The sequence below is a fragment of the Nyctereutes procyonoides genome, unplaced genomic scaffold (genome assembly GCF_905146905.1).
Source record: "Nyctereutes procyonoides isolate TBG_1078 unplaced genomic scaffold, NYPRO_anot_genome, whole genome shotgun sequence".
Taxonomy (NCBI): Eukaryota; Metazoa; Chordata; class Mammalia; order Carnivora; family Canidae; genus Nyctereutes; species Nyctereutes procyonoides.
In genome coordinates this window covers 1,134,220-1,157,987 of record NW_026575030.1, presented here as the reverse complement: position 1 = coordinate 1,157,987, position 23,768 = coordinate 1,134,220, and the positions used below count along the sequence as shown (strand labels likewise).

Genomic DNA, 23,768 nt, shown 5'->3' with positions numbered 1-23,768 from the left:
GGCCCAGGACAGCGAGGACGCTCCTGCCCCGAGCTGAGCAGATCAGCGGCCCCGCCCCGGAGCCTCCAGGCCCTGCAGACGGAGAACCGAGAGCCCCGAGCCCCGTAGTTCCTGCGGAGGCTGAATCCAGGCTTCCAGAGCTGCCGTAGCCACTGTGGCTGTTCCTCGTGGGGCCTCACGGGGTAAACAACCCCCGCTGAGCCCTGCAGCAGGCAGGGGCAGAGCAGCTCCCCCAAGTGCTAACACCTGAAAATCAGCACAGCAGGCCCCTCCCCCAGAAGACCAGCTGGACGGACCAGTGATACTCCCCCGTGTTCCAATACAACTTGTTTTTGGCCACTCTGCACTGAGCAAAATGACTAGAAGGAAAACCTCACCTCAAAAGAAAGAATCAGAAACAGCCCTCGCTCCCACAGAGTTACAAAATCTGGATTACACTTCAATGTCAGAAAGCCAATTCAGAAGCACCATTATACAGCTACTGGTGGCTCTAGAAAAAAGCATTAAGGACTCACGAGACTTCATGACTGCAGAATTTAGATCCAATCAGGCAGAAATTAAAAATCAATTGAATGAGATGCAATCCAAACTAGAAGTCCTAACGACGAGGGTTAACGAGGTGGAAGAACGAGTGAGTGACATAGAAGACAAGTTAATGGCAAAGAGGGAAACTGAGGAAAAAAGAGACAATCAATTAAGGGACCATGAAGACAAATTAAGGCAAATAAATGACAGTCTAAGGAAGAAAAACCTACGTTTAATTGGGGTTCCCGAGGGCGCCGAAAGGGCCAGAGGGCCAGAATATGTATTTGAACAAATCCTAGCTGAAAACTTTCCCAATCTGGGAAGGGAAACAGGCATTCAGATCCAGGAAATAGAGAGATCCCCCCCTAAAATCAATAAAAACCGTTCAACACCTCGACATTTAATAGTGAAGCTTGCAAATTCCAAAGATAAAGAGAAGATCCTTAAAGCAGCAAGAGACAAGAAGTCCCTGACTTTCATGGGGAGGAATATTAGGGTAACAGCAGACCTCTCCACAGAGACGTGGCAGGCCAGAAAGGGCTGGCAGGATATATTCAGGGTCCTAAATGAGAAGAACATGCAACCAAGAATACTTTATCCAGCAAGGCTCTCATTCAAAATGGAAGGAGAGATAAAGAGCTTCCAAGACAGGCAGGAACTGAAAGAATATGTGACCTCCAAACCAGCTCTGCAAGAAATTTTAAGGGGGACTCTTAAAACTCCCCTTTAAGAAGAAGTTCAGTGGAACAATCCACAAAAACAAGGACTAAATAGATATCATGATGACACTAAACTCATATCTGTCAATAGTAACTCTGAACGTGAATGGGCTGAATGACCCCATCAAAAGGCGCAGGGTTTCAGACTGGATAAAAAAGCAGGACCCATCTATTTGCTGTCTACAAGAGACTCATTTTAGACAGAAGGACACCTACAACCTGAAAATAAAAGGTTGGAGAACCATTTACCATTCAAATGGTTCTCAAAATATACCCTAAAAACTATAGAACACTTCTGAAAGAAATTGAGGAAGACACAAAGAGATGGAAAAATATTACATGCTCATGGATTGGCAGAATTAATATTGTGAAAATGTCAATGTTACCCAGGGCAATTTACACGTATAATGCAATCCCTATCAAAATACCATGGACTTTCTTCAGAGACTTAGAACAAATTATTTTAAGATTTGTGTGGAATCAGAAAAGACCCTAAACAGCTAGGGGAATTTTAAAAAAGAAAACCATATCTGGGGGCATCACAATGCCAGATTTCAGGTTGTACTACAAAGCTGTGTTCATCAAGACAGTGTGGTACTGGCACAAAAACAGACATATAGATCAATGGAACAGAACAGAGAACGCAGAAGTGGACCCTGAACTTTATGGTCAACTAATATACGATAAAGGAGGAAAGACGATCCACTGGAAGACAGTCTCTTCAATAAATGGTGCTGGGAAAATTGGACATCCACATGCAAAAGAATGAAACTGGACCACTCTCTTGCACCATACACAAAGATAAACTCAAAATAGATGAAAGATCTAAATGTGAGACAAGATTCCATCAAAATCCCAGAGGAGAACTCAGGCAACACCCTTTTTGAACTTGGCCACAGTAACCGGAGAAGGACAAACAGTGTATGTTCTCATTCATTTGGGGAATATGAATAATAGTGAAAGGGAATATAAGGGAAGGGAGAAGAAATGTGTGAGAAATATCAGAAAGGGAGACAGAACATAAAGACTTCTAACTCTGGGAAATGAACTAGGGGTGTTGGAGGGGGAGGAGGGCGGGGGGTGGGGGTGAATGGGTGACGGGCACTGAGGGGTACACTTGACGGGATGAGCACTGGGTGTTATTCTGTATGTTGGTAAATTGAACACCAATAAAAATTAATTTATAAAATTTAAATAAATAAATAAATAAATAAATAAAAAACAAATGGTACTGGGAAAATTGGACAGCCACATATAGAAGAATGAAACTGGGCCATTTCTTTATACCATACACAAATATAGACTCAAAATGGATGAAAGACATAAATGTAAGACAGGAATCCATCAAAATCCTAGTGGTGGACACAGGCAGCGAACTCTTTGACCTTGGCCCCAGCAACTTCTTGCTAGACACATCTTCAAAGGCCAGGGAAACAAAAGCAAAAATATACTATTGGGACTTCACCAAAATAAAAAGCTTCTGCACAGCAAAGGAAATAGTCAACAAAACCAAAAGTCAACCAACAGAAATGGAGAAGATATTTGCAAATGTCTCATCAGATAAAGGGCTAGTTTCCAAAATCTAAAGATCTTATCAAAATCAACACCCAAAAAACAAATAATCCAGTCAAGAAATGGGCATAAGACATGAACAGATATTTCTCTAAAGAAGACATACAAATGGCCAACAGACACATGAAAAAATGCTCAATATCACTTAGCATCAGGGAAATACAAATAAAAACCATGATGAGATACGTCTCATATCAGTTGAATGGCTAAAATTAACAAGTTAGGAAACAACAGATGTGGGTGAGAATGTGGAGAAAGGGGAATCCTCTTACAGTGTTGGTGGGACTGTAAGCTGGTACAGCCACTATGGGACTGTAAGATGGTAGAGTATGGAGGGTCCTCAAAAAGTTGAAAATAGAGCTACCCTATGACCCAGCACTTGCACTACTAGGTATTTATCCAAAGGATATACATATAGTGATTTGAAGGGGCATCTGCACCCCAATGTTTATAGCAGCAATGTCCACAATAGCCAAAATATGGAAAGAACACAGATGTCCATCCACTGTTGAATGGATAATGAAGATATGTTATACTAATGGAATATATGTATATATACACACACACACACACACACACACACACATACACATATATATATATATAATGGAATACTACTCAGCCATCAAAAAATGAAATCTTACTATTTGCAACAACATGGATAGACCTAGAGGGTATTATGCTAGCAAAATAAGTCAATCAGAAAAAGACAATAATCATATGATATCACTCATGTGGAATTTAAGAAACAGAACAGAGGATTATAGGGGAAGGGAGGGAAAAACAAGACAAAATCAGAGAGGGAGACAAACCATACGAGACTCTTAACTATAGGAAATAAACAGGGTTGCTGGAGGGGAGCGAGGGATGCAGTAACTGAGTGATGGGCATTAAGGAGGGCACTTAAAGTAATGAGCACTAAGTGTTATATGCAACTGACGAATCACTAAACTATCTCTGAAACCGATAATACACTGTTATTTAAATGAATTTAAATAAAATAAAATTTAAATTAAAAAAAAAAGGCAGGTGGGAAGGAAGGAAGGAAAATCTCGAGGAAGGACCCACCATTTCAAGTAGAAAACTAGTAGAAATGAGACTCAAATGGCTCATTTGAGTGGTTGTTAGACCACTGCTATGACTACAGTTTAGATGAAGTGTGTCTCCTTTGCATTTTGTTTTGTGATTCATTCCATGGCTATTCTTATGAGAATCACTGTGACTAACCTTGGCTGAGCACTTACTTTGTGCTAGGTTCTGTTCTCAGTCCCTACCATGAATTAACTCACTTAATCCCCTTAACGACCCTAGGAGATAGTATCTATTATTTTGCCCATTTTATAGATGAAGAAACTGAAGGACAGAGGTTAAGCAGTTTGCCCAAGATCACACTGCAGTTTGCAGGGGACATAAACAGGATTTGAACCTAGGCAATCTGGCTCCAGGGGCTTAATAACTATATCATACCACCTCTATAGAGGTAAGAAAATAAAATGATGAGATGTCCAGCACAAAAGATGCCAGCAATCCATTCCATCTTCCTGGGGAGGGAAATGTAACTGGCAGACCCTGGGTTACTTCACCACAAGATCCAACACTGGGCCGAGAAAGACTAAAAAATAAGATAATAATGAGACAAAAAAAAAAAAAAAAAAAAAAAATATATATATATATATATATATATATATATATATATATATATATATATCTCCTAAGTCCTCAACTAGGTTGAGTTCCTCTTGAAGCTGGTTCTGGGATCAACCCAGGAAGGTCAGAATTGGTGAGGGATCTAGTCCTTTCTGCATAAAGGAGGCTAAGAGGCCCCAGGGAAGTCAGAAGTATATGCACATCTTATCCTCCCTCAACATCTCTAGAAGGCAGGTATTGTTGTACCTATTGTTACCCAAGGGGTGCAAGGAGGTTAAGTTATTTGCTCAGGATCACATAGTAAATGGCAGAGCTAGGATTATACCTAGGGCTATTTCTCTCATTCTACCAGAAAAGCTCTCCCCAAAACTCTTTCAGGATAAAGATCACCTGCTAAAATTCTTTTTCGGGCCCCCTCCACTGAATCAGAATGCTCAAGGGAGGGCCTAGGCATTTGTTTTCATAATGATCCCCCTCATTATTTTAATCAACAGGTAAGTCAGGAAATGTGCTATGCCATAGGGTCAAAACCCCCTGTTTTAAAAAATATAAACTCCAATTGGATTAGATTTATTTCTTTCCCTTTCAGTTCTCAGAGACCAAAAAAACATGTGTCTAATCCAACTGACACATAAGTAGTACAATTTTAATCTGAAATATGTGATATGCAATGGCCCCTGGGACATAGGGAAGGAACAAGGCTGGAGAAGAGCCTTATTCCACCACTTTCAAGCCATATGACCTTATATCTAATCTACAAAATACAGAAACGAAATAATGTAAGCAAAAGTATTTAGGTAAAACGTAAAGATTTTACAATTGAAAGGAGCTCATCTGTTTATACTAATCAGTGAACATAAATATTATGACGATGTTTTAACAATGCTCTCTAATCAAACACTGCAGTCTCTAATCCTCACTAAATAATGATTTATTCTTCCATTTATTGGGTCTGTTCAACATGCCAAAGTACTGCTCTGGCCACTAGAGACATGGCATGGACAGTCAGGCTCATGTGGTATTTACCTTCAAGTAGGGGAAGACACAGAGTAAACAACTAAACACAATAATGACTGAGTACACAGAAAGGGAAGGAACAGAACAGTGGGAGAAGACAGTGGCTGGAGTTGGGGAAGGCCTCTGTGAGGAGCTGATATTTCAACCAAGACCTAAGGGTGAAAAGGAACCCACCCTGTGATAATCCAAAGGAAGAACATTCCAGGCAGGTGGAATATCAGTGCAAAGTCCTGGGGTAGGAAAGTACTCCAAAAGGCAGAGGGCCAACAAAGCACAATGTGAGCCCTGGGAGAGACTGTGTGGGGCCTTCCAGACCATGTTCAAGTCTACATTTTGCTCTAAGTGTGATGAAAAGTCCTTGGAAATTTTAAGCAAGGAAGTGACTTCATCTGAGTTTTAAGCTTTACTCTGACTTCTGGGTAGAGAATAAACTATAAGAGGACAAGAATGATAGTAGGAAACCAGTTTGGGACTTCTGCAGTGGTCCATGTATGCTGGGGGCTTGGACAAGGTAGTAGCAGGGGGTGAGAGTGGTGGGCGATGAAAGGAATTGGAGTGGAGTTAACAAAACTTGCCTGTGGGTTGGATGTGGCTACGAGGGAAGGAAGAGGCAGCGCTGTCTGACAGCATCTCTCTGGATACCCCAGCTCCAGGAGCTTAGAAACAAGAGATTCTAGGCATCTTAGTTGCTGGATTCTGGGGCCTACCCCGGAAACTCATTCTGGGCATTCCAGACAGTGGGACTCCAGTTGGGCTCACTTCAGAGATTAATTAAAAGGGAAGGTGGCTGAGAAAACACTCTCCGTGATACATGACTTAAGATGAAAAATTGGTGGAGAAATTTTTCTTGCTTAAATAAAACTTCACAGGAAGGAGGGTAGAAATAGCCCTTGACAAATGCAGCCAATTAGTTTTTTTTAAATGAGCTCATTTTTGTCCAGCCTTCACCTCTCCCCTAGACCTGGGGCTGAGGGATAGGGGAGGTCTGGGACAAAGAGCTTGAGAGAAGGGGGGAAAGGAGTAGCAGCAGGGGGGTGGGGATGGAGATTGCTGGGCCCTAGAAAATGCAGGAGGAGTGCCCAGACTAATCTTCTCATCACCTTTGCCTTTCTTTGTGTCGTGTCTAGGAGTGACCGTGCAAGCCCTTTCCACAGTCCCCGTCATGTTTAGTTACTGGGTGAGTGTGAAACCTCAGACCATCTCCTTGGTGGGCGAAGGCTCACATCCAGCTCACTAGTGAGTAGACAGGTATCTCAAGTCTTGACATTGCCCCCCAATTCTCCTCCCCTTTAGAGATCACCAGGGACCCCCAGCTTTTCACACTGCAGTGTCCCCTTCCAGGCTTTCTTCCCAATCATGTTCTTGTTCTAGACCCACATGGTCCAGAACAGTAGCCAGGAGCCACGTGTCAATGTGGGGCTTGCATTTCCATTGAACAGGGCAATTCTAGACTCAATCTTAATTCCATCAGAACTTACCTGTCTCAAACATGAGAGACACCTAACTCTGGGAAACAAACAGGGGTGGTAGAAAGGGAGGTGGGCAGGAAGTTGGGGTGACTGGGTGACGGGCACTGAGGGGGGCATTTGACGGGATGAGGACTGGGTGTCATGCTATATGTTGGCAAACTGAACTCCAATAAAAAATTTTTTTTAATTAAAAAAAAAAAGAACTTACCTGTCTCATGATTCATTCCTGCAATACCTTCCTCAGAAATTGACAAGCCAGTTTATTCTGAGATGATAATGACTGGGGAGTGAGAACAGTAATAATGGCCTAATATGTTGCCTCTCCAGGGGAAACACACAATTCAAAATGGTATTCCTATGGTTGGATATCTCTCTCCAAGAGATTAAGAGTCAAGCACTGAGTTGCAGGCATGATCACAACCTGTGGGAGGTCATTTTTGTACATAGCTGGGGATGCACTAAGTATCTGCTAAACTAAGAGAATATTCATTTGTGTTGTGACTTAGGAGCAATGGAAATACCACCTGCTTACATATACTTTCCTCACCTGTGCTCATATTCCAGTATTAGTGTTTCAGTCTTTATCTGTTCCTGGGATTAGATTCATTTTTTATTTTTGAGGGAAAGAGAGCAAGAGAGAAAGCTCAAGGAGGGGGAAGAGGCAGAGGAAGAGGGAGAGAGAATCTCAAGCAGGCTTCCTCCTGAGCGTGGAGCCCAACAAAGGGCTTGATCTCACAACCCTGAGATCATGACCTGAGCCAAAATCAAGAGTTAGACGCTTAACCAACTGAGCCACTCAGGTGCCTCTAGACTCATTTTTTTAAATAAAAATTCTCTAAGGTTTTAATATGCACAAATTTATTAGAGTTTATACTCTTTTGACTGAACAACTGGAATTTCAAGAGAGTACCAAACACCTGGCAATGGGGTGGGATGAAGTTAAAAGGAAAGAAAAAAACAAAGAAGGGAGTGTTAGGGGAAGAGAAAGCAAACCATCTGCATCAGCATTTTGCTAAGGCAGCTCTTGAGTGTCACTGTCAACAGGAAGAGCAGAAAGGAACACAGACAGGGACAGGAGGGGTCTGTGAGCAGCCTGGCATCCCATGATGAGGCATGACAAGGAGGTGTGCTGCTGGTGATGTGGGACACTCACCAGGCCTAGACTCCTGCATAGGGAGCTACTGTGCTCCCTGGGCCACCCTACAAGCCCCTGTCTGCACTAGGGTGGATGGGGAGCTCTGGCCCATCCTCTTTCCATCTCTTCTATGGATGACAGGTCTAGTAGTTGTGTCCATCCCTTCTGATTATAGCTTCAATTTTTCTAATTAATCGGTAATATACCACCAGTTTTCTTTACTTTTGCAGTGATTGGCTTTTGGGTCTCCTTCAGCCAGTGCCTATTTCAGTCTGTGCCCCAGCTTGCTGAGGGATAAAAGCCATGGATAGCAACAAATGATTGAGCCCAGGACAAGTGTTGTTGTTCAGAGGAAATATCTAAAGAAGTAGGTTGTGAATGATATGATTTTCCCTTACCTATCTCTGCCAGGCCAAACCTCAGGACACTTTAGACCTGTGCCAGCTTTTAAACGACGACTTAGCTGCCACTGTTGCGAACCATCCCAGGAGGTTTGTGGGCCTGGGGACATTGCCCATGCAGGCTCCTGAGCTTGCCGTCAAGGAGATGGAGCGCTGTGTGAAGGAGCTGGGCTTTCCCGGGGTCCAGATTGGTTCCCATATCAACGAGTGGGACCTGAATGCACGGGAACTCTTCCCCTTCTACGCAGTAAGTACTCCATGATCTCTCAGCCAACACGCAGCAGGCACTGCACTGGGTGCAGGAGGCCAGAATATGAATATGCCACTTCCATAGCAAGGGGAAAGAAGATGCCTGATAACATGCTGCATATTGCAGGAAATATGGAAAGAGTTTCCCCAAAAGGAGTGGGCTATTCCACTAGAAGACAGACACGTGGAAATGCTTGGCAGGCCAGCTCAGAGTTAGCTCAGGGAAATCTCTCATTTCTCTCTTACTTTCTATCCCCCCATGCTCTCTTTCTACTCTTTCATTTGGAAGCTGAAATATTACCCTCATCCCAGCCATGGTACAAAAGGCCATGTTAGTGACATGCAAAAAAAAAAAAAAGAAGAAGAAGAAGAAGAAGAAGGAAAAGGTACTTATTTTGCTTTAGAAAAAATGCTGATTTTTCAAAATTATGATTTTTGAAGAAATTCTGGAAAATACAGAAAATTATAAAGAAGAAAACAAAAATAACCCATAATCCCACTACCCAACGATAAATAACCACTGTTACTATACATTTTGTTTGACTTTTTGTTTGCATGTTTCTGTATATATTTTAATGAAATCTGAATTCTATTACACATGTGATTTCATATCCTTTTTTTAAAAGATTTTATTTATTTATTCATGAGAGACACAGAGAGAGAGAGAGAGGCAGAGACACAGGCAGAAGAAGCAGGCTCCATGCAGGGAGCCCGACATGGGACTCGATCCAGAATCTCCAGGATCACACCCTGCGCTGCAGGTGGCGCTAAACCGCTGCACCACCGGGGCTGCCAGTGATTTCATATCCTAATTAATAATTTCCAATCTAGGGGATCCCTGGGTGGCTCAGCGGTTTGGCGCCTGCCTTTGATCCTGGAGTCCCATTGATCCTGGAGTCCCGTTGATCCTGGAGTCCCGGGATCGAGTCCCACATCTCTTTCTCTTTCTGTGTCTCTCATGAATAAATAAAATCTTAAAATAATAATAATAATAATAATAATAATTTCCAATCTAGGGATTGCTGGGTGGCTCAGTCAGTTAAGCATCTGCCTTTGGCTCAGGTCATGGTCCTAGAGTCCTGGAATTGAGCCCTGCATCAGCTCCCTGCTCAGTGGGGAGCCTGCTTCTCCCTCTCCCTCTGCTCTTAAACCTCCTTGTGCTCTTGCTCTCTCTGTCAGATAAATAAATAAAACTTTTAAAAAAAATTTCCAATCTAAATAAAAATTTTCATAATGCATGACTTTTAAATAACTGCATAATATTCCAATATATGGATATGTTTTATTTAACCAGTCCTCAATTATTACACTTAACCCATATATTTTGAAAATGTATAATTAAAATATGTAACAAAAAACAATGCCATCAAAATGCTAACTAATGAAACTAGCTGGTGAGTATATGGAGGTTCATAGTACTACTGTTTACAATTTTCTACATTTGAAATATTGCATTATAAAGTATATTTTCAGGAACTCAGTGCCATTTTCATCTCTCAAGTATCCAACCAAAGTGTCCAGAGTCCCATGGTCCTCTCTACCAGTCTTCTTCTGCCCTTCTTTCTGCAACTAAATCTGCTTTTCTTCATATGAGGGATCAAGATGCATAATTCTATATTCAATTGCATTTTTTTTATTTCTTACTTCCCTCCTAGAATTATAACAGTATTGTTTTCTATTATTTTCATTGTAAAAGCAAAATCTTCAATAATGGATTAAGTAGATGTTGGTGTACTCACCAGGCACTATAATCACTGATCATTTATTCCTTTAATGTTTGAGTTCTGACCATAAACAAAAATTTTTCCATGTTTGTATCTATGGATACCACCCACCAGTTGGGGGGGTATCTGTTAAACTGACTCCCAATAACCTGAAAGAGTTAATGTTCCTCTAAATATTGAACTCCCTGAAGCTTATTGGCTGCAGGGGCTGAGCTGATGCAGGGATTGTTTTCTAGAAACTTTAATGGGCTTTGAAAGAGAATTTATTCACTTGTGCACCTAAGTTGTTTCAGCACAATATGGGCAAGCCTTCAGCTGCAAGTCATTTTATTAGTCACTTGGATTGGGTTTATGAATTACTAAGGAGCTCAAAAAGTAAATCAGCCAGTTGTGAGTCTAAATGGATATTTTCATTTGTGTGACTAAGTCAATCCATCATTCATTCTAAAGAGTCTTTTTGGGGGGCTGCTGGTCTCTCAGGGAATTCAGGAGAGCATCCTGGCCTCAGCTGATTTGTGATGTTCTGGGGCTGACAGCACGTTTGGTTAGCAAGACTTAGAATCCTCACTAGTCTCTATCTTGCGTCAATAACATGGCTTAAACAAATGACAGGAGTTACCATGAACCAAGTTGGCTTTGTCATTTCAAGGAGATCCTGGAGTTCCAAAGTGTGTAACCCATCCCCCTTATGTCCTAGACCTCCCTACTTAGTGAGTAAACTCAACCACACATGCTCAGGTCAAGTTCCAGGCACAAAAATGACCTCATTACCAGTATGAGGCAAACAGACTGGTACCATGTATCAGCCACAAGACCTGAGTAAATTACCTAGCCTCTAATTGCCTTAGTTTCTTTCTCTGTAAAATAAGAGTAACAAAAATGCTTATCTCAGAAGGTATTATGCTAAGTGAAATAAATCAGAGACAGAGAAATAAATACCATATGATTTCACTTATATATGGAATCTAAAAGGAAAATAAACAAACAAAAATAGTAACAGACTCAATAAACGCAGAGAACAAACTAATGGCTGCAAGAGGGAAGGGGGTAGGGTATGGGCAAAATGGGTCAAGCAGAGTGGGAGATACTTGGCTTCCAGTTATGGAACACATAAGTCACAAGGATGAAAGGTACAGCATAGGGAATAAAATCAATATTATAATACTGTTGTATGGTGACAGATGATAGCTATACTCGTGTGAGCACAGCATAATATACAGAGTTGTCAAATCACCATGTTGTACACCTGAAAGTAATGTAACATTGTGTGTCAACTATATTTCAATTTTAAAAAGTGCTCATCTTATAAAGGATTAAACTAGTTAACTGTAAAATTCTTATAATAGTTTTAGCATATGGTAAGTTCTTAGTTAATATGAGATCATGATTTTGAAAGTTAAGTGACTTCTTTCTGTGTTCTCTACAATGCCTCACAGAGAAGGGATAAAAAAATATTTACTAATTTAAATTGATGAGAAATGCACCATCACAGGTGCATAGAATAAAGTTTTATTCTAATAAGAGTCAAATCCCACTGAGATACCATGATTTTGTGCCTTTGATACCCCTCCCAAGAAGTTGACCCAGCCTGCATCCATTATCAGAAGCTAATTAGCTCCTCTCCCTTCTGCCCCCAGAACCTGATGAATTAGAAGTCCATTCTCCAATCTACCCTTTATCTGCCACTTCCAGAATCCCTTGTTGCCCAAGAATTGCATCTCCATTTTAAAAATGCTTATGTCAAGGGGTGCCTGGATGCCTCAGTCAGTTAAGTGTCAGGGTCTTAATTTCAGCTCAGGTCATGATATCAGAGTGGTGAGATAGAGCCTGGTGTCGGGTTCCACACTGGGCGTGGAGCCTGCTTAGAATGATTTCTCTCCCTCTGCTTCTTCCCCTGACCCCTGCTAATGTTCATGCTCTCTCTCTTTCTCTTTTCCTAAAAATAAATAAATAAAAATAAAAATAAATAAAAATGCTCCTGTCCAGAACTCACATCGCATCAGTCTATTTAGCCCACATATTTATATGTGAAGGTAGGATGAATCACTCCAGCACCTCAATATATTTGGAAAAGAAACGAAGTAAGGAAAACCTATTTTGAACCTTGTTAAGCACTCATACCCAATGCCTGTTGAGGGAACTTTTTGAAATTAAACATTTTGTTGAATAAAAGTCATTCCATCCAGATAGGATTTCCACTTCCCAGAAGGCCCTGGAAAAAAGGTTTGCCCATGACATTCATCTCAGTGTCTACCTGGCTGAGACACTGTGAGCTCTTGACTTTCTAAAGTCCTCTCATTCACAAGACTGTTCAGGGACTCAGCTGGGCTGCTGAGGCTTTGTAAGTACCTGTAGATTCCCAGAAATTCCCAGCCGGTGTTGGGCTCTGTCTGGCCAATGGTTTGGGTCAGGCCAGCCTGCTCCAGTCCAGTCATAAGACCTTGGCCCCCAGCCCAGCACTTCTACACTTTGACATTCTCAAGTTTCCAAGTGGGAGGAAACAAGGGAACCCTCTAGATCTGACTCCAAGGGTACAATCCGAATTGTCCTTCTGAAAAACTGGATCAAGTAGGAACCATCAGGGGAAACTTCCCCTGCATTTGAGGCATGGGATCAGTCCTTGAGCATTTTGCTCTCAGCTAAAACATTTGAATCTGGATGTTTCCTGCAACTTGTTTTGCCAAACAATATATTAAATTCATCAACCTCGGTGGTAAATCCACCAAGCCCCTTGTTAATTCTAAAGAGACCTTCTTATTTTCTAAGCAGGAGCAGAATTTCTCAATGCCTCTTTTATATAGATTAAGAAATAACCTCAAACATAGGTTAGCTTATTTATTCAGATCAATATAGAGTCAGAGAAAAAACAGTTTCCCTAAAATAGCACCCTATATCTGCTGGCTCATCCAAATAACTCTCTCTCTCTCTCTCTCTCATTGCTTCTTTAAAGGTGGCAGAAAAACTGAACTGTTCGTTATTTGTGCACCCCTGGGACATGCAAATGGATGGACGGATGGCCAAATACTGGCTCCCTTGGCTTGTAGGTTTGTATCAACTTGGCATCTGGAAAAGAGAATCAAGCCTTTGGGTTTTTTTTTTTTTTTTTTTTTTGGTTTTTTTTTTTCAATTATTTCTGGAACCCTACCATGTCAAAAAGAGAAAGTATGAATAATTAACAGGATTGTGAGTTATTGAGCTCTTGGATAAATGCTGCATATATTACTGTAATTTGAATCATATCCACACAAAACTCTATGAGATTGACATTATAATAATTACTTTATAGGTGAAGAAATTGAGTCTCAGATTGGTTAGATAAGTTATCCAAGTCATACAGTTAATAAGTGAAAATGGAATTTACACAAATCTGTCTGACTTCAAAGGTACCTCACTACAGACTCCCAAAAAGGCTTCAAAAATAAGTAACCATGCCTACCTAATGGATTTTTTTAAAGATAACCATGCTTGTCTAATAGATTTTTTTTTAAAGAGCCAACAATAGTATCAGCCCTTACAACGAGAACTGTGGAGTTACAAGTAGAAGGTCAACTTCCACCACACTAGATCGTAGATGACTCAGGCTTTCAATTTTCCTGTTATCTGCTCCTTTCTACTGTTCTGTGTTCCTACACAGAGGGAAAGGGAAAGAAGAGAGACTTCTGCTTGGCCTTTCCAATCTCTCCTTATTATCCCCGATAATGAGAGATGGTGACAGGTATCAATTCTGTGGCCACAAGTAAAAAGTGTAGTTCATCTACAAACCCAGTAAATAGTGGGTTTCCCACATGAACAGCCTTGAATTTTCTTTAGGGAAGCCATTATCCATTCTCTCCTCAGCCCAATTAGTATAAGTAATGATATAGTAACCCACATGAAGAATTAAATGGAGTGATATATTGGATGTAAGAAAACTGAGTTTCAGTTCAGCTAGTCTCTAGTTCTCTGTATAACCGGTGTTCTCACTTCACCTTTTCAGGCCCATTTCTCATGTGTAAAATGGGAGAGCTAGTCTACACTATATCCTTCTGCTCTGACATTTTGTGGCTCTCTGATTGCTTTTGGAGACCAACATATTTAGTAAGGCAGCCTCCTACCCATCCTCCACCAAATTTTTGAGCAACAATTAGCAGGAAGAGACAACCTAAGAGGCACCAATGCTGTCCAGCTCCAAAGAAAATCTCATCCTAATTCAGGCAACACTTTGACTAGTACCACAAACTTATTTGTATTATAACATACCATATGAAAAACAGAGAGGAGGGGATCCCTGGGTGGCACAGCAGTTTGGCGCCTGCCTTTGGCCCAGGGCGCGATCCTGGAGACCCGGGATCGAATCCCACGTCGGGCTCCCGATGCATGGAGCCTGCTTCTCCCTCTGCTTGTGTCTCTGCCTCTGTGACTATCATAAATTAAAATAAAAATAAAAAAAAAGAAAGAAAAACAGAGAGGATACAAAGCCACTTCATCATTCATTTATGCAACACGTATATATTGATCCCCTCCAATATGCCAGGCCCTTACTAGGCACTGAGGACATTGACATGGACCAACCCTATGCCCTCCTGAAGCCTGTGTTCTGGTTAGAAGAAAGAGATGACAAACAATTGCACATATAATAAACAAATAGGCTAATTTCAGAATTCTATTCTGGACACAAAAGGTTACTAGAAGATTAGAGGACTCCCAGTAAGGGAAGGACATGATGCAACTGACACTGTAATTATTCCATTTTGGCTCCTGTTATGGAGAATGGATTATGTAACTATGGTCCAAGTAGTTAGGAGAGCAGAATCACGGGACCAAAAGGCAGTGATGCTGTCCATCTCCCTGCCTTCAGGAAGCTCTGTCCACAAACCACTCCCAGATGGATATGAATTTATGGTTCTTCCAGAATTCCCAAAAGGCCAGGGATCCGGGGGTATCTCTGAGCAATGACAGGCTTGGGGCAAGATAAGCATCTGGTATAGCCCCATTTGGCAGCCAGAGAGTAAGTCTTCTCCTGAAGTACAGACTTGCCTGGGGAGCCCCCAGAGATCTCTGAAAAGCAGTTGCCTGGAAATGTATCCTAGACTAACTCCATGGAGCTGAAGGCATCAGGCATGGAACAGCTGCTCCTTTTAGGGGCACAAAGCACTTGAAACAACTTATTTTAACCCAGGTATCTTCAACTTCATCTCTAAGAAGCAGGAAAGATTTGGCAGTAATTATAATTTTAGTTAATATTTATTTAGTAGTAAGTGGCAAGAACAAATGCATTCTACAGATGAGGCAGCTGAGGCATGGGGAAGCAACTAATATTTGTGGAGCACCTCCAATGTGAAGTTCTGGCCAGGACTCTGCCCAACATCATTGTTTTCAAGGCTCCACAATAGTCTTGCAAGATGGGCAACACTATCCCCATTTTACAGGTGAAGAGGCACAGGCTCAGGGACATTAAATAATTTGTCAAACGTAGATGCCTGGGTGGCTCAGTGGTTGAGCATCTGATTTTTGGCTCAGGACGTAATCCCAAAGTCCAGGGATCAAGTCCCACATCAGGCTCCCTGCAGGGAGCCTGCTTCTCCCTCTGCCTATGTCTCTGTGTCTCTCATAAATAAATAAATAAAATCTTAAAAAAAAATAATTTGTCAAAGGCTAGGAAGCCGAAAATTAGAATAGTTAGGGTTCAACTCAGATTCTCTGTACTCTGCTTGCCCCACCACATCCAAAACTGAAGTGGAGGAATCCGAACAAAAGCTAGGTCCTCTGGTTCCTCAACTCTGTTGTCCATTAGATGATTCCACCTGCAAGTGGCAAATAGGAAGCTTTAGATGGTCTGCTCACCAAAGTAATGGTTTGTAGACAACCAAGCCATGTTGGCAGAGAGGGACCTCACATTTCTCAGCATTGACTATCACACCAAGCTCCCATTCCCCAACCATTAGGATCACTGAGCTTCTTGCTTGAGATGACAAGCACTGCACCTTGTGACTGTTCCCTCTTTCAGGAATGCCAGCAGAGACCACCACAGCCATTTGTTCCATGATCATGGGAGGAGTGTTTGAGAAATTTCCTAAATTGAAAGTGTGTTTTGCACATGGAGGTAAGGCCCTATTTGCATTACTCAGCTCAGTCTACCATGATAAAATACCACAATCTCGGTGGCTTAAACAACAGAACTTTATTTTCTCAGTTCTGGAGACTAGAAGTCCAAGATCAAAGTGCCAGCAGGGTTGGTTTCTGGTGAGATTTGTCTTCCTGGATTGAAGAAAGTCATTTCTCACTATGTATGTAACATGTCGCTTTGAATTGGTACAGAGATGACTCTAAAGAATAGGAGCTGAAGGGAATTACCCGGCTATGTGGATTATCTGGGATTTTCCTGGTATATGTAATGGTTCTCTGGCAATACACACACTGTGTTGAAGGAGGCTCTGGGGTGGATCTCCTGTGTAAGCAAATCTAATCCTAAAACTCACTATCCCTCTCCTTTCTCCTATCAGATTAAAGTCCCACTTTATAACCTCATTTAACCTTACATTGCCTCCTTAATTACTCCTGTCTCCAAATACAGTTATATTGGGAGATAGGGCTTCAACATACGAATTTTGGAGGGACTCCATAATTCAGTCTATAACATGCCTGCAGCCATCATTCTAGTCATAAAGTATATGGTGGTTTGGGGACCAAACTCCATTTTTGCAGGCAAAGTTAGTTTGGTTGGCGTAGTTTTTGTTTTATTGTGTTGTTTTGTTGTTGCTGTTGTTTAAATTCCTCTAGTCAAACCACAAGCTCTCCAGTTTGCAACAGTCCCTACCACTCTCTACTATTTACAAATAGGCCTATTTCATTCATTTACATTTCCTGCTCTTGGTCCCTCCAGGTAATTGAGTTTCTAATTTCTAACTCTTGGGCACACACACACACACACACACACACACACACACCACCACAACCACCATTTTTGATGGTTGTGTGCATGGCAATACATTTTATGGGTATGCCATCATTATTTAGATATTTCCCAACTGATAGGTTGCCTCTGTATTTTGCTATTATAAGCACAGTACATTTGAAAAGCCTGACCACATATCTTCACACACTTATCTTCTTTCTTTAGGATAAATCCCTCAAACGTGAATTTATACATGAGTTCATATCATTTGTTCTGGGTCATCTCCCAGCATTTGGGACACAATAAATTCTTTGTAAATACTGGACCACAGTAATTTCTCTTTGCATACAACATAAGAATTGAAAAATATCCTTTTCAATTGACACTAGCCCCTCACTAATGGGTTTTACTTGCAGGTGGTGCCTTCCCTTTCACAGTTGGAAGAATCTCCCATGGATTCAACATGCGTCCAGATCTGTGTGCCCAGGACAATCCAATCAACCCAAAGAAATACCTTGGTTCCTTTTACACAGACTCCTTGGTTCATGATCCTCTGGCACTCAAGCTCTTAACAGATGTCATAGGAAAGGCAAGTTGGGTCTTCCCTGTGGATGGCTTATGGGGAGCAAAGTATAGGATCAGCAACTGGTTACTTGGCCTCTCTCCAAAAAGGGGATGGAAGAAAATGCATTAGAAGAAAGGAGAGGAACAGGGAAGGTTAGGATTAGATTTGCTTGTACAGGAGCCTCCTTCAACACAGTGTATAATGCTAAGGAACCATCAATATACACCAGGGAAATCCCAAATAATCCACATGGCTGGGTAATTCCCTTAGATCAGCTCTGTTCCTTAGGGTCATCTCTGTACCCATCCAAAATGACATGCTGCAATATGGTAAGCAGGAAAAGAGCTACCAATTTTGAAGTCAAATTGACCTGTGTTAAAATCTTGGCTCTACCTCTTACTAATTGGGCAAATTACGAACCCAACTGTCCTCATCGACTAAATAAAAACTGGGACATTAAAGAAGGAGGAAATGACATTTGACAAGGAGGCAGGGGAAGATGATGAAGGGTCTGGAATACCACCTGAAATTTTTTTCTGGAATAATAATGTATGGTCATCATTTTGAAAACAATTTTATCATTTGGCCCAAAAAGACCAATATGGTATTACTTTAAACTTCCCAAGAGAAAGTCTTTTGTTGTCATCTGCTCACAGATCTCCTTCTTAGTGGCATTTCCACCTTTAAGTCTTTTTTTGAAAATGCTAACTCTGTAGGTTACATCATTATTAGGGCATTATTAGGGCATCATTATTAAGGCAAAGTCCAGTTTGAATTAGTGAAAATTCTCAAAAGTTTATTATTTCAATTCCCTCATATTATTTACAAATATTTATAGAAGGCTTCCAAATTTTCTAAGGAAAAAAAACTTGAGGATTTATTTAAAAATATGGACATTTTTAAAGATTTGTAATGTGATACTTGGATTGAAAGTAGACTCTAAGGTATTTAAAATCTTGTCTGGCAGAAAAAGAGGTCCATCATTTCAAAGTTGCAAGAGGTTTCCATTTCCAGAATGAAGACTTCATTTTACTTTAAAGCTGTTTCCCTGGCTTAAGAAACTCACTAGAATATAAATATTAAATATTCTGGTTTGGTAACAAATCATATAGTTGAGCTGTGCTTCTGAGCTTTCTAGCTTTTATGTTATTCTTGCCAAAATGGTGCTTAGCTCTGTCCAAATCAACTGTCCAAAATTTATTTGAACAGAGAGGTGGTGGGGAGGAAATTACAAAAAGGAGAAACTGAAAGAGACTGTGAATTCTGAACTTTGAGCAATGGAGGAGAAAGTATGAGGAAGTAGCATGGAAGTGGGAGTCATTCTGACAACCTCCCATCAAACCTAGTACCTCTGGTATTCTTAGAAATAGTAAAATCAGCAGAAAATGCCCCTGGCAAATATAATACCTAACTTATGAGTGAAAACTAGCATTAGCAGTGAGGGATACTATCAGCACCATCAAACACCATTCAGGGCAATACATATTGCCAGGGGGTCAGAGCAAAAGAGGGAGAAAATGGCAAATGCCTTGTGGTAACTAGCAGATGGACTAGTTAGTGATCACATGTGAACACATCCCTTTTAGCGACCCCAGAAAAAGTCAGAGGGCACTTTGCAAAGTTAGTGATGCTCAGAATTTGCATTCTAACTGTGAAGGCTTGAGCCATTATAATTTGGGCATCAAAAAGCAAATGCAACCTCATTTTATGTGGCCTCATTTTATGTGGCTGGTGAATCCAGAACACCACAGCAATATATATTAATAATTTGGATTCTCTCTAAAATATTAATGCTTCCTCCTTCTAGTTATATTCATATTAGCAAATTCTCTCAAAAACAACCCCCAACTAAAATGGCTGAGGAAAGTCCTAGCACAACAGCCAGACAAGAGAGCAACCTGTCCACATTAGAGCACAAGGACAGAATACTGTAAAGGGAAATCTCCAAGAGAGAAAAAAATGGAACTGATGGATCATTTCATGGGTGTGTGAGTTTGAAATGATTACCAGGCATTCAACAGATATGTTGATGTTTTAGGAACAAATAAGCAGTATGTACATAGAAAATTAAGCAAATGAAAGAAAAGTAGATAATTAACTCCAAGAAAACAAACACCCATATGAGGGCAGATAATCATTGTACATTACTTGACTCAGCAGTAAACAATATTTACAGTCATAATAGTATAAAAACTAGGTACTGTTTCAAGTGAAAATTCTAAATCTAATGGAAAAATGGAAGAGAGAAGTTGGAGTAACAAAGAAATTCTCAATGATCATAATGAGAAGTCAGTGAATACTCTCTAAAGGTAAAAAATCAAGAATAGAATAAAGTAATAATATAGAACAATGAAGGTAAGTATCAGAAGATGCAAGTTAAAATGGTGAAAGTGGCTGCCTCGAAGGATAAGAGTTAGGAACATAGGCACAGAACTGCTTTTAATGAGAAAGATATTTTAGTGATATTGGGTTATTTAACTATGTACAGACATTACTTTCATAAATAAAAATTTACATAATACCCTAAGAGTAAATAAATATATAGAAAGAATACAGAGAAGAATAAATATAATAATAAATATTTAGAGGATATATATATATATATATATATACACTATTTTTGAGCCCCTACTATTTCTAAAAATAGTAGAAATTGAAACTGCTAAATGGAGAACCTAAATTACATAATCTCTGAAAGGTATGAGTTGATATCTCATTGTTGTTTTGATTTGAATTTTCCTGATGATCAGTAACATTGAGCATCTTTTCATGTGTCTTTTGGCCACCTGTATGCCTTCTTTGGAAAAATCTCTATTGATGTCATCTGCCCACTTTTATTTTATTTTATTTTTTCATCTGCCCACTTTTAATTGGATTAATCATTTTTGGGGTATTGAGTTTTATAAATTCTTTATATATTTTGGATAATAACCCTTTATCAGATATGTCATTTGCAAATATTCCATAGGTTACCTTTTAGCTTTGCTGATTATATCCTTTGCTGTGCAGAAGAAGCTTTTTATTTTGATGTAGTCCCAGTAGTTTATTCTAACTTTCGTCTCCCTTGCCTCAGGAAATATATCTAGAAAAAAAGTTGCTACAGAGGGCACCTGGCTGGCTCAGTTGGTAAAACATGTAACTCTTGATCTGGGAGTCATGAGTTCAAGCCACACATTGGGCATGGAACTGACTTTAAAAATTAAATAAATTAAATTAAATTAAATGTTACTACAGCCAATGTCAAAGAAGTTACTGCCTATGCTCTCTCCTCTAGGATTTTTACAGTTTCAGGCCTCATATTTAGGTCTTTAATTCCTTTTGAGTTTATTTTTGTGTATAGTATAAGAAAGTGGTCCAGTCATCTTTTGCATCTTGCTGTCCAGATTTCCCAACACCATTTGTAAAAACACTGTCTTTTTCCCACTGGATATTCTTTCCTGCTTTTTAATTACCATACAGTGGTGTTCATTTCTGGGTTTTCTATTCTGTTCTGTTGATCAATGTGTCTACTTTTGTGCCAATGCCATCTGTTCTGATCACTACAGCTTTGCAACATACCTTGAAGTCCAGAAATTGTGATGCCTCCAGCTTTGCTTTGCTTTTCCAAGGCTGCTTTGGCTACAGGGTCTTTTGTAGTTCCACACAGATTTTAGGATTGTTTGTTCTAGTTCTGTGAAAAATGCCATTGGTAGTTTGATAGGGATTGCATTAAATGTGTGGATTTGGGGGGGCAGTATAGACATTTCAACAATATTTGTTCTTCCAATCTATTAACACAGACAGATATTGTTTTGTCTTCAGTTTCTTTCATCGTTGTTCTATAGTTTTCAGAGTACAGGTCTTTCACCTTTTTTTGGTTAGGTTTATTCCTAGGTATCTTATTGTTTTTGGTACAATTATAAAGATTGATACCTTAATTTCTCTTTCTGCTGCTTCATTATTGGTGTATTGCGTTGATGCTAGCTTTGTGATGTTGAGGATGTTCCCTCTATCCCTACTTTGTTGAGGGTTTTTTTTTTCTTTTTCTTTTTTTTTTTTAAGATTTTATTTATTCATGAGAGACACAGAGGGAGAAGCAGGCTCCATGCAGGGAGCCCGATGTGGGACTCGATCCCAGGTCTTCAAGATCAGGCCCTGGGCCGAAGGCAGGCGCCAAACCGCGGAGCCACCCAGGGATCCCTGTTGAGGGTTTTTATAACGAACAGATGTTGTCATCAAATAAATGCTTTTCCTACATCTATTGAAATGATCATACAGTTCTTATCCTTCCTCTTATTGGTGTGATGTATCACATTGATTGATTTGTGAATATTGAGCTACTCTTACGTGTTTGAAAGAAATCTCACTTGATCATGGTGAATGATTTTTTTAATACAGTTAGATTCAGTTTCCTAGTATTTTATTAAGAATTTTTGCACCCATGTTCATCAGGGATATTGGCTTGTAGTTTTCTTTTTTAGTGGAGTCTTTATCTGGTTTGGGTATCAGGATAATGCTGGTCTCATAAAATGAATGTGGAAGTTTTCCTTCTTTTTCTATTTTTTGCAATAGTTTGAGAAGAATAGATATTAACTCTTCTTTAAATGTTTGGTAGAGGGGCAGCCTGGGTGGCTCAGCAGTTTAGTGCCACCTTCAGCCCAGGGCCTGATCCTGGAGACCCAGGATTGAGTCCCACGTTGGGCTCCCTGCATGGAGCCTGCTTCTCCCTCTGCCTGTGTCTCTGCCTCTGTGTGTGTGTGTGTGTCTCTCATGAATAAATAAATAAAATCGTTAAAATAATAGTAATAAATGTTTGGTAGAATTCATCTGTGAAGCCATCTAGCCCTGGACTTTTGGTTTTTTTTGGGAATTTTTTTATTATTGATTCAATTTCTTTGCTATGCATCAGTCCGTTTGAGTTTTCTATTTCTTTCTGTTTCAGTTTTGGTAGGTTTTATGTTTCTAGGAATTTATCCATTTCTTCCAGGTTGTCCAATTTGTTGGCAAATAGTTTTTCATAAAATCCTCTCATGACTCTCTGTATTTCTGTGGTGTTGGTTGTTATTTCTCCTCTTATTTGTGATTTTATTTGTGTGGGTTCTTTCTCTATTCTTTTTGATAAGTCTGGTTAGGGATTTATCAATTTAATTGATTTTTTTCAAAGAACCAGGTATGGTTCACTGATTGTTGGTTTCACTGATATGTTGTGTTTTTAGGTTTCTATTTCATTTATCTTTGCTCTAATCTTTATTATCTCCTTCCATCCCTTAGCTCTAGACTTCATTTGTTGTTCTTTTTCTAGCCCCTCTTGGTGTAAAATTAAGTAGTTTGAGTTTTTCTTGCTTCTTGAGGTAGGCTTGTATTACTATATACTTCCATCTTAGGACAGCTTTTGCTGCATCCCAAAGGTTTTGGACTGTTGTACTTTCATTTTCATTTGTTTCCAGGTATTTTTTTTATTTCTTCTTTGATTTCTTATTTGACCCATTCATTGTTCAGTAACATATTATTTAACCTCCATGTATATGTGGTCTTTCCAGATTTCTTCTTATGGTTGACTTCTAGTGTCATGGCACTGTAGTCAGAAAAGGTGCATGGTATTACTTCAATATTTTTGTATTTTTTGAGATCTGATTTGTAACCTAGTATGTGATGTATTCTGGAAAGTGTTCCAAGTGCACTTGAAAAGAATGAGTATTCCATTGTTTTAGGATGGCATGTTCTGAATGTATGTTAAGTCTATCTGGTCCAGTGTGTCATTCAAAGCCATTGTTTACTTGTTGACTTTCTGTTTAGATAATCTGTCCGTTGATGTAAGTGGGGTGTTAAAATCCTACTATTATTGTGTTATTATCAGTTCCTTTATGTTTGTTATTAATTGTTTTACAACTT

General features: G+C 39.9%; 2 protein-coding genes across 4 annotated transcripts in view; one reads left to right on the top strand and one right to left on the bottom strand.

Moving 5' to 3' along the window:
* LOC129503957 (uncharacterized) overlaps positions 1 to 23,768 on the bottom strand; it is a 94,376-nt gene that overhangs the window by 34,360 nt on the left and 36,248 nt on the right. The window lies entirely within an intron of this gene.
* Positions 1 to 23,768, top strand: part of ACMSD (aminocarboxymuconate semialdehyde decarboxylase) — a 68,882-nt gene that overhangs the window by 26,847 nt on the left and 18,267 nt on the right. For 2 of the 3 annotated variants that reach the window (XM_055316471.1, XM_055316470.1), the window contains exons 4-8: positions 6,608 to 6,657; positions 8,496 to 8,732; positions 13,409 to 13,502; positions 16,445 to 16,540; positions 17,749 to 17,921. In XM_055316471.1, the coding sequence (XP_055172446.1) occupies positions 6,608 to 6,657; positions 8,496 to 8,732; positions 13,409 to 13,502; positions 16,445 to 16,540; positions 17,749 to 17,921 (650 nt within the window). The remainder of the gene's footprint in view (positions 1 to 6,607; positions 6,658 to 8,495; positions 8,733 to 13,408; positions 13,503 to 16,444; positions 16,541 to 17,748; positions 17,922 to 23,768) is intronic. The other variant, XM_055316472.1, reaches the window with a different exon arrangement.